General features: G+C 30.9%; 2 protein-coding genes and 1 long non-coding RNA gene across 4 annotated transcripts; 2 read left to right on the plus strand and 1 right to left on the minus strand.

Moving 5' to 3' along the window:
* Nucleotides 1-1,533: 1,533 nt before the first annotated feature.
* LOC138181055 (RNA-binding protein squid) lies at nt 1,534-4,556 on the plus strand. The gene is made up of 2 exons (XM_069115590.1): nt 1,534-2,139; nt 2,247-4,556. The coding sequence occupies exons 1-2, from the start codon at nt 1,768-1,770 to the stop codon at nt 2,751-2,753; spliced, it is 879 nt and encodes a 292-aa protein (XP_068971691.1). The 5' UTR covers nt 1,534-1,767; the 3' UTR covers nt 2,754-4,556.
* Nucleotides 4,557-5,362: 806 nt separating this feature from the next.
* On the plus strand, nt 5,363-10,979 carry LOC138180959 (E3 ubiquitin-protein ligase SIAH1). Of its 2 annotated transcripts, none has more exons than XM_069115349.1 (5): nt 5,363-5,933; nt 7,139-7,490; nt 7,583-7,822; nt 7,896-8,088; nt 8,180-10,979. In XM_069115349.1, the coding sequence occupies exons 2-5, from the start codon at nt 7,262-7,264 to the stop codon at nt 8,355-8,357; spliced, it is 840 nt and encodes a 279-aa protein (XP_068971450.1). In that variant the 5' UTR covers nt 5,363-5,933; nt 7,139-7,261; the 3' UTR covers nt 8,358-10,979. The 2 variants fall into 2 exon arrangements, with proteins under 2 accessions (XP_068971450.1, XP_068971451.1); XM_069115350.1 differs by lacking the exon at nt 5,363-5,933 and adding an exon at nt 6,390-6,406.
* On the minus strand, nt 7,923-11,372 carry LOC138180960 (uncharacterized). The gene is made up of 2 exons (XR_011173409.1): nt 11,187-11,372; nt 7,923-9,036 (listed from the first exon to the last, which is right to left on the minus strand). It is a non-coding gene; the product is annotated as an uncharacterized LOC138180960 (long non-coding RNA).
* Nucleotides 11,373-11,375: the final 3 nt, after the last annotated feature.

Raw genomic sequence — 11,375 nt, forward strand, 5'->3', positions numbered from 1 at the left:
TAGATTTGGAATAAATTCTTTTCGAGATAGTCTAGTATAAATCATATTTAACGAAGAAACGTAGAATTTTACCTGTCGTTAATACTTCATTGCCAATCTATTCCTCTACCTTTTATCTTGATAATCTTTAGTATTAATATTGATTTTATTGAAATTTACAATGCGGATCGAATCGGAAAGGGAAAACTGGGAGAAATCTGATATTTGATAAAGTCTTCCCGAATTGCTAAATCAAGTGGCGCCATCGAGTGAGTTTACCGGCACTTATTTTTGTTACTGGATCTGCGATAAAACAGTGCAAGAGGAGGAACGTTTTTTCGATATATGTACGTATGGAGACGTTAGTAAACACTTTTATTTTCTAATAGAAGGAAATTACATGCCCACCGTTCCGTAGTCAAGTTTTTATATGACAATTTTTGTACCTTTTTTATGTACGTACAAATAAGTGTGTTCTATAATTAACAACGAGTCAGTCTACCCGTAGAACCTTATTCTATTCTTAAACTGTTCCGACTGAAGAGAAAAGATAAGCCGGGGTTGCCGAGGGTCTGTGTTTTATTTATACAACCTTCTCTGTCTGACTATATTTATATACGTATATTGAGAAAGCAACGACTTTAAACGGTGCACAAACAAGTAAGAACACCACGTGTTCCTAAATTTTTAAATAAAAATTCGAAATGCATAAACGCCTTTTAATATTTGCAATAAAAAAATTTCGATTAGGCAATCGAAATCGAAAACTATTCGAGTTAATGCATTATATATGAACACTTAATACGTTACTATTTTCATTTTCATTTCTTATTCGTTCCATACGTTTATATGCTGATAAAATTAAAAAGACTACACAAATCTTATACACATTACTGTTACATGTACCATGTAAATGTAAAGATTAAATGAATTACACATCGAATTTAATTAAAATGTGTGCGCTATCGTTATAGTGATTTGAGTTTTACAGCTTCATGGATATATTAAGCAATTTTTCCTGTGTACATCGATTATGCATGTTACGATAATTTGCAGTAATTTGCAATAATAGAATAAATGGTATCATGTAAATTTGATATCATTGACAAAAATCAATTTGACAACCTATATAAATGTTAACCTAACCTGAATCGATCTTTATGCGAAAAATGCAGGGAAAAGTTATTGAAGCATGGACAAAGTTACGATAGAATTTTCGTGATGTCAACTGGAAATATGCAATTTTCAGCTTTCAGCGAATAAAGACCCTGATCTCACGGTTAGGAACAAAGGTGTTCATGTATTGTTCAGGTTCAGCAATGTTCAAGGACTTTCGGTAATCGTCCACTACGTGAATATGAAATCGATTAAAAAATAAGTCGAAAATTTAAGCAACAAATAAATATACTAGCCTATCAATTTTCCAGCTTGTTGGAAAATTGATTAAAGTTAGTAATGAAACGACCACCGGAAATACACTGGAATTTCCGGCGTTGTCTGTTGGATCTGTCGTTGTGATTGGAGAGATGAATTGCGTCTGAGTAGAAAGAACGAATAGCGTCGTGTTAATAGAGGCTTAGAGGGAATCGGAAACTGTTGCTGACTCTCTTTCTTTCGGTCGTAAGCCGGCACCGGTTCACCATAAGAACCGACTGTGACGCGTGCCAACTGTTCCGAAATTATTCTGGTGCGCAGTACACCGTTGCATTTACTGATCTCATCGGTTCCACCAGCCTACCTTGTATCTTCTGACGTGCTTTTAACGCGGTAAGCTCTAAACAGTACGCGATGGCGGCGGTTGACTGTTACCAGAATCAAGCCCAGACCGAGGGTACCGGCCAACAGACACAACAGCAGTCTCAACAGCAGCAGCAACAACAATCACAGTCACAGCAACAACAACCCCAGCAACAACAAGCCACTGCCGGAATTCCAGGGAAAGATGACGAACGCAAACTTTTCGTCGGTGGCCTATCGCGTAATACCACCGACAAAGAATTACGGGATCATTTTAGTAAATTCGGAGAGATCGAAAGCATCTCCGTTAAAATCGACCCCTACACCGGTGTTTCACGAGGTTTTGCGTTTATGGTATTCGCCAATCCTAAGACAATCGACAAACTTCTGGCTTCTGGCGAGCATTACATCAATAAGAGAAAGGTTGGTTATACTGCCGAAATTAAAATCTATTGCTAAAGCTTAAGAACTACTTTCTAATTATTTTTGTATCTTGTTCCTTCAATGAGATTTCCTTTGTTTTGGTGTAGGTGGATCCCAAACGGGTGAGTAAAAAGCCCCAACATGGTAAAATTTTTGTGGGTGGCCTTACTCCTGAAATTACCGATGAAGATATCAAAACATATTTTGGACAATATGGTACAATTGTCGAATTACAAGCACCATTCGATAAGGTAAAAAATCAGAGAAAGGGATTTTGTTTCATAACATTTGACTCGAAAGAAGTAGTGTACAAATTACTTAAAACACCTAAACAAACGATAAATGGTAAAGAAGTGGATGTCAAGAAAGTGAAAGTTAATCCAGACCCAAGGAATCAAGGATTTTGGGGTCCAGGCTATGGTTATGGATATGGCGGAGGCTATGGTTACATTCCTGAATACTGCAATGGCTATCAAGGAGGATATGACGATATGTATGCAAACTATGATTATGCTGGTTATGATGGGTATGACAACATGGGATATGGGGTTCAAGGTAAGCCAAGAGGAAATGGTCAGGGACCACGTCAATTTCAGAGACATCAGCCGTACTAAAAACGGATTTATAAATCCTACATACTCAAAATTTGGTGATAAAGCAAGAATATAGTAAGGAGTAGACCAACTTTGTCTGAATGCAGGCTAAGACTGAGATAGGGAAATTTGGGATAAAAGAGCTTGTAAGTAGAGTCATTGGGAAACTCTTATAGAAGCACCAAATTCCCTGATCTTTGTACATTGGGTCTGTAAAATACTAGATAGCTCTATGTACATTTACTAAAAGAGAGGAAATGAATTTTCAATTGATTTACGATTGGTATAATTTAACGAATCAAAAGAATCATGTCTTTTTCTATCTATGCACATTTTATCACTTATTACATAAACAAGCTATTCATGAAACTATTAAAATAGATGTCCAAATATTTTTATTAAAACCGAATACTTTATATATGAAGCTGTTTCTCTTACATAGGAACCATACATAAGCTAAAAATTGAAACGATTGATTTACTCCTATTTTCTTGTTATTCATGATTCATAATACTAACATGTATATCTTATAATTTAATACTCTAATTATTCTTTAGCATCTTAAGTTGCATTACTAAAGTATTGTTTATTATATGCTTGGTGTTAATCTTATTAGAGAACACAATGCTGTGTTGTTCACGATAGGACTTTATGTTGATAAACAGTTTCAGTTCAGAAAGCATGTGTCAGTTAGAGGTAATTGATAGAAGTAAAACAAAATACCATTCATGGACCAATGGTTCGTACTCCTAATTAAATGTACTTCTTCCTCATAAATTTATAACCTATACGTATTATCTAGTATCATCCATAATTGTTTGTACACTAAAGTAAGTTCTGTAACTTATACGAATCATAAGGTATTGTAAGAAACATACGTATCCTCGTATGTTAATATGTATATACGTGTACACATACATACGTTGTACACGTGTGCGAATTAGCATATAATGCAGTAGGAATTAAGAAAAAGATAAAAATATTTCAAAATGAATATAATTAAAATATGAACGTCCTGGGTAGATACGCGAAGAGTGCGCGAGTGGTAGAAGATGGTTACAAAATATTCTAAAACAATATTTGAAATCACATCAAAAGAGCAATAAATATACCGTAATGTACACAGCATTTTATAATGAGTTATTTAGTATCTTTCTTTCTTTTTTTCCCTGTTTTCTTTTTGTTTTTGTTGATATTTTAATGATATTTTAATTGTCATGAAAACTACAGTTCCAGAAGTACCTTTAATACAATTAATGATTTCCGAATGTTGCTACACTCGTGTACTCCTATGTCTCATAAAACTCAAGTATAAATATAACAAAACTGATCATGGCTTGTTATATGAAAAATGTTTTGAAGACCCTGAATCAACAGAATGTTTAAGGCATTGAAACTAGCAGAAATATAACTTTTGTATAATTTAGGCTACTATGACATTTTTTGCATTTGCATCAAACAGTTGTTCCTGTCTGGTGTACAAAGACTGCTCTTCATATCGCAAGAAGACTGTTAATGTGTAGAGTATCATTTGAAATGATACAAATACTAGAGAATTTGACAGCCAATACATCTTGTGATTTTCTGGACTAAAAAAAATGTTTAAAGATGACAAAATAAATACATATAGCAAATGTAAATATGGCATTGTGAGGATTACATTTAGGTACATCGAAATTATATTACACACAAGGCTGATAAGGCTTTAAACATTCAAGTTTTTCTCAGATGTTACAAAAGTAACGACAGTTTGGCTTAAATAAATTTCATAATACACATATACACGGAAAATAAACCGTTTTCTAAAAAGAAAAGAAAAGAAAATATTTTAAGCCAAGCTAATTGTGCTTTTGGAAAGTGAATCTGTATACTATGTATACCATATTTGCTGCGTGTGGAAAAAATATATATATATATAAAAAAGAGATCAGATTGTGAAATTAAAGCAAATAACACAAATATTTTGTTACTATTGATTACTATTCGCCTGTTTCACCCATGACACAGTGTATATTTTAATTATAACAAAAAATAAAATATTCATTACTTGAAAAGTATTTTGTGATATTCTTCTTTCAATGAAAGCTTATAAATAAATAGAAAAGTACTCTTCTAAGAAAATTTATACAATTATCTTGAAAATGGTAATTTGATACAAATCCTTTCTCATCCTGACTTTTAATTAATTTTAATAAAAATATGAATTTCAGTTTTGCAGGTTATTATTATAGCTTTATATTACTATAATTAGTATCATCAACATTATTTTCTATATATATATACCCCTATATATCCCTATATAATATATATATATATAGGAAGATTGCATAATCATAATAAATATAAATAAATATATATCTGAGACAAATAAAATTAATAGTGATACTTAGGATATGAATCATCGATTAATTTGAACAAGTTTTCCGATCATTTAATCCTATAGTGCTTTATTTGTAAAAAAAAATTAATAGAGGGAAAATATGAAAATATAATATAAAGTAATACAAATGTTAGAAATACTTTGTCACATATGTAGTATTTTATATAAAATATTTCTATAAAAAAGAAAAACAAAATATTGCCATTTATTATTTTTGAAAATGAATGTTACAGCATGAACAAAAGTGTACATTAAAAACGCGGCTTAATACTCGTTAATGGCAGTTGCATGCGTTGCATGGGTGTAAACGGACGGACGTCCAGTCGGACAGACAGCTGCAGTGTCATCATCTTGCTCTGTGCGTCTTATTGTACGGAACGAGCTTGAAGTGTCGGAAGTTCGAAAAGGAGCAAGTTGCTACTATGCCTCAGCGAAAACTAACCAAAGTCACGTTACTATTAATGTTGCCTGTTTGGCCAAGAGAATTCGCGATGTAGCCTCTTATACAGTCGATCTCATCGCGTTCGCGTTTATTCCTCATCCGATGTACCGAGAAGTATCGGGAGCATTTCGTGCAACATTTTCAAAGCCAAGTCGCATGAAATCTCCTGTTGTTGTTCTCGTAAAAACATTTGTCTATTGTCGTGTCACCCTTTGTCGTTATTCTCGACCTTTTCATCTACGTTCGTATCTCCGTTGTCATCATTCTCAAGTGCCTTCTCTTTCCCTCTTTCACACTTTTAACTCACTATTTTCTGATTTCAACCACGCGAAAAGCCAGTGTATGCATCGAGTGACGTACTAATATATTTGTTATTTCGGTAAGTTTAAACATATATTTTCCATAAAATTACAAATTCATATGCTTTATCGTATTTCTTACGTAGAATTTTCCGCGAGAGAATCATCCGCTTTCTTATTTCTTGCGCATTGTTTATTTGTTGATCGCTGATTCGTCGTGACTCGTGATTTGTGACTCTCTTCACAATACTATTCCGCAAAATTTTCCCCTGATTGCTGCTTTTCGGATTAAACAATCCGCGAACAAGATACCGTTTGAAAATTTCTTAAATTGCGTGAGAAAAATTTGTCAAGCTTTTTCCTGTGACGGTATACCGAAAAGACAACGATAATTGACGCAAACGCGATAAATGGTTTTGCGATCGATGCAACATAATCCTCGTTACTTATTCTGCTTTATTGATTCATAATTATAAACAGCGTTTCTTTTATAAAGATGTTGATAAGAAGTTTAGCTTTTTCTTTTAATTAATTGATGCAAAAAATGCAAATTGTACGTATATAATTTGAATTATCTTGTTTTTGCATAAAATTAAGTAGGTAAATGAAAATGTTTTAAAAGAAATTGTAAATGTTTCGATTAAATGTATATTCATATAACATGACAATATTATGAGTTGTGTATATATGATCCTAGTATTTTTTGACAATAAATTTCATAACATTACTTAAGTAAAAATTGATTGAGTAAAAGTAATAAAAGGATTGCACTGACCAAAATTTTTATTGCATCATTTCAATGTCGAATAAACATCAATATACGTAATGCCTTATAACACACATTGTTTTCTTTCTTTTTTTTTGAGTTGAAAGGTAGAATATAATATATCGTATAAGTGATAAAAATATAAAAGCCAGATATATTCTGTAAAGTTCATTTTATCCTTACATAATTGTAAATAATGTATGAACTGAATTAATTATAAAGTTTAATAATTAAAATTATCATGAATACCCCATTATGTAGAATGATATATATAATAAAAAGTTCATTATTTTTTATAGAGATAAAGTATAATAACACTGACAACAGCCAGATTATACACATTGCAAGATAATTATATATGTGTTAAATATATATTTCAATATATTAAAATAATTTTTACTTTATACGAAGGTATTAGTTGTAGAATTCAATGAATTTTCGTAATTAATAAAATCATAAAATTTTTTTATTTATAAATATAACACTCTGTAATATCTCTGAAATTCTAATAATTTGCAGATATGAGGTGGATGACTCATTCCAAAATGCATCGCATTTATTAGACATCTTCAAAATAAATGGATTTTTTTGCCAACTAAAAGGCAAAGTGTTCTTATTTGATACATAGAATAAAAGAAAAAGATGTCCCAATTAAGTATTAGTACTGGGAAGAGAGGGAGGAGTGTTGCAAGCTCCTCCGCATCCACTGTATCATCTCTAAGCAGCTCAACTGACCTAGCAAGCCTATTTGAATGTCCAGTTTGCTTTGATTATGTTCTTCCACCAATCTTACAATGCCAGAGTGGACATCTTGTTTGTAGTAATTGCAGACCAAAACTTAACTGCTGTCCTACCTGTAGAGGTCCATTAGGTATGTAGATAGCAATAAACTGGAACTTGTACAAATAAAAGTAGTTTTTAATATTGTTTTGATGAGAAATTCTTTATGAATCTGTAATGCAGGTAATATCCGCAATCTGGCAATGGAAAAAGTGGCAGGTAACGTGATGTTTCCTTGCAAATATTCAACAAGTGGATGCACAGTGTCGCTAGTGCATACTGAAAAGGCAGATCACGAAGATGCATGTGAATTCCGTCCATACAGTTGTCCTTGTCCAGGAGCTTCTTGTAAATGGCAAGGATCTCTCGAGCAAGTAATGCCACATCTTGTTATGAGTCACAAAAGCATTACAACTCTTCAAGGTAATTTTATCAAATAAGACACGCATTTGTGTTTCCTTTTATTACACAAATGTCTAAATCACTTTTGTTACAGGAGAAGACATTGTTTTTTTAGCAACAGATATTAATCTTCCTGGTGCAGTGGATTGGGTAATGATGCAGTCTTGCTTTGGTCATCATTTTATGTTAGTGCTTGAAAAACAAGAAAAGTATGATGGACATCAACAATTTTTTGCAATTGTTCAATTGATTGGTTCAAGAAAACAAGCAGAAAATTTTGCTTACAGGTATATATGTATTATAGCGTAGACAGCAGTTAAAATAACGATTGCCAATTGGAACACGTAATGATAATATGTAAATGCTTATGTTCAACAGACTAGAATTGAATGGGCATAAAAGGCGCCTAACATGGGAAGCTATGCCGCGTTCTATTCACGAAGGTGTTTCATCTGCAATTTTAAATTCAGACTGCCTTGTATTTGACACCTCCATCGCGCAATTATTTGCCGATAATGGAAATCTAGGAATTAATGTTACAATTTCTATGGCATGAGGAAAGCTGGAAAAAGCAGTGTAAAATATTTTAAATGTATCAAGCAGTCTTTTGATTGTAATTCAGTCTTTGCACTGAGGATTGCTCGTTATGTACATATAGCATTTTTTTACGTTACCACAGATAAATATTAGCAATATGGATGTTAGGATATGTTTGGAATGTGTTGATAAAGCACAGCAATCAAACGCTCAGTTACAGGATCTCTCTTTAGAAGCTTTAAAGTGTACTTGTATGTGATATTAACATTACACATGGAAACAATAAACAATCATTCAGTATACTTATGCTGACTTTAAAGCTTTAGCACTGAGTATAACATCAATTCCAAAATGTACCTGACACCTATTGCACACTGTTATCATGTTCTTTTAGTCACTTCTTACTGAGCCAATTTAAAAAAAAACAATTTCTTTAATTTTGATGCTTACCAATTTAATTCTTTATAGAAATAACGTCATATTCTATAAAAAAAAAAGTAGTTTTCATCAATAGATCAATAATGATCTGTTGATATACAGCATGGCATTATAAGTAAAAATTGATGGTACATACCTGAAGAAATCCTCTATACGTAATTTTTTACTATGTAGTAATGTGTACTAAGCTGCATCAGTCATTATTTATTTTCATTTAGAAATTTTGCGTGGTCGCATATTTATTATAACCTCATCTTTGTCTATAATTATAGTTAAAAAATAAGTTCATTTTAATAAATTTACTTTCGTTTTAATTAAGACATATATTATAATTATTATCTATACTTGATACTTTGTATGTAACTTTCCATTATTTTTCAAAACTTTCATTAAGAAACTACAATTTGATACCATACAAGAACTCATATAAAATCAAAAGTTAGTTATAAGTTTGCAAATATACTGCTGAGAATTCATGATTATTAAGATGTGCTCAAAGATATTCAGAAAAAGTTGTTATTATTTCATTACAGGAAATCTTCTAACTTACGCTAATACACAGTGCATTGAATTATTTCTTCTGGTGAGCATTACAAAGATTGATAACATTATTCCATCTACTTTAATTTTATGAAGAAAAAGTATTGGAGTATATGTATCAGCAATATATACGGGAACACGAAAGTAGTTGGTATACGATAAACAGGTGCAAAATAATAGAATAAAATTGCGCAATTTCATCCTTTTTTACTGACATAAAAATGAACAAACTTATATAAGGAGAAATTATAATTTCAGGAATACATAGTTTCACTAAATTGGTGCATAGTAGTTTTATAAATAATAAGTGACATTGTAAATAATTTTCAAACTATCGTCCGTATAAATTTTTCGAGTGTCATGTATCAAATTTGAGGAAATTCGATGATGATTATACAGTTAAACAAAGTTGATTAACGTTTGTGCATTAAGAACAAAAGAGATTTGTGTAAAAGAAATTAAAATTGCATGAGCTTGATCTTAATCAAATTTGAAATTCTCAGGTCAATTCAAAATGTGGAAGACAACCGTTTTTACATCACCATGAACAAACGCATATAAATTGCTTAACATTCCAGATGTAAGTGAAAAGTTATTGTAAATAGAACAAATTTGACATGTGTGATAAAATTATTAATTGGTAATTAAATTAACATGTAAACATGCATATGTATGAAGTTCAAAGGAATATGGGAACCAATTGCATGTTATGCATATGTATAAGTATATATAAATATATAAGCGTGACACACACACACATGATATATAACTATATGAAAGTGTATTTATATATATGTATATATATGCGCATATAAAACTTATACAATTACTTTTAAGTTTACATAAGTGTACTGCAAAATGAAATACTTAATTTTGATGGTTTTAAAGTTTCTGCAGTTTTGGCGGTTACTAAAAAAAAGACATTCGAATGTAACATTCACGTTAATTGTTATACTATCAGACGATATCAGAATATCTCCCTCCCCTATAGTCGTAATGCATCAATGGAACCGCATATTTTGCACATTTAGATGTAATTAAAAATATCTGTTGGAGAGCTATTATATTAAAAAGCTTGATGATAGAACTAGAACAGAACTGACCGAATAAAATATTACTGAAGAACAAAGTACGCTAGTAATTAAATACGATCTTAAATACGGTCAATAACGATCGTTCCGAGTATTGAAGTGCGAATTTCGTTAAAAGGATGATATGTGTATCATTCAGATGTATATACATATAATTTAATGATATTATTTAGATATTTATATATAGATATAAATCTAAAATTCATCACAATGTAAGGTTTAATTGTTCATTATAGCAATTTATTCTTACAGATAATGAAGGTATATACATATTTGTACCAATACAATCACTAAAAATAGTTAATTCACTTCTTAATTGCATACGTTTTCGAAATGTTGTAAAAATAAGTTAAATTCTTAAATAACATATTCGCTATAAATATTAAGCATTAATTAATATTGAAATTTTTATAACGACTTAGTCATTTTCATTACAATGTGAAAAAAGAAACAATGTGTTGAAAGTAATGTTACATTAAGGATTAAATTATATGTAGACATTGTAGACTCGTATATTATATTATAATCTGTAATTTGGTTCTACATACAACATAAACTTTTATGGACGACGATTTTTTTATAATATAACGATAAAATTTCTATATATTCCCCTAATTTTAATTGGATAATTTATTCTCAGTTACGTATAAGATTATAAATGAATACTTCGATATTGGTAGTATTAAATATGATTAAATATAATACTACAGATCCTGTTCCTAAACGTCGAATAAATTTGTTATTACATTAATATTGTATGTGAAAGTTTGTCAAGGTACCTCTTCCATATTTGTATTATATATAAGTTACGCAATTTACCGCGTATACGTTAAACTATTTGAGAAAACGAGACCTCAAGATAATTATGTCAAAATGCTCTTTTAAATTTATAAGTAGCACAAAAAATTATTAACAATACACGTATTCTAATCTTTTTTATAATAAAAAAAAATTATGACTGTTATACG

This window comes from Bombus flavifrons, chromosome 6 (genome assembly GCF_040668555.2).
Source record: "Bombus flavifrons isolate JBK064 chromosome 6, iyBomFlav1_principal, whole genome shotgun sequence".
Taxonomy (NCBI): Eukaryota; Metazoa; Arthropoda; class Insecta; order Hymenoptera; family Apidae; genus Bombus; species Bombus flavifrons.

What these genes read in the sequence shown, in the direction of transcription:
- LOC138181055 (XM_069115590.1), top strand. Translation starts at nt 1,768, where the DNA reads ATGGCGGCGGTTGACTGTTACCAGAATCAAGCCCAGACCGAGGGTACC. An exon ending in ATTACATCAATAAGAGAAAG is followed by an intron (nt 2,140 to 2,246) that starts GTTGGTTATACT and finishes GTTTTGGTGTAG; the next exon opens with GTGGATCCCAAACGGGTGAG.
- LOC138180959 (XM_069115349.1), top strand. Translation starts at nt 7,262, where the DNA reads ATGTCCCAATTAAGTATTAGTACTGGGAAGAGAGGGAGGAGTGTTGCA. An exon ending in TACCTGTAGAGGTCCATTAG is followed by an intron (nt 7,491 to 7,582) that starts GTATGTAGATAG and finishes TCTGTAATGCAG; the next exon opens with GTAATATCCGCAATCTGGCA. An exon ending in GCAGAAAATTTTGCTTACAG is followed by an intron (nt 8,089 to 8,179) that starts GTATATATGTAT and finishes TATGTTCAACAG; the next exon opens with ACTAGAATTGAATGGGCATA.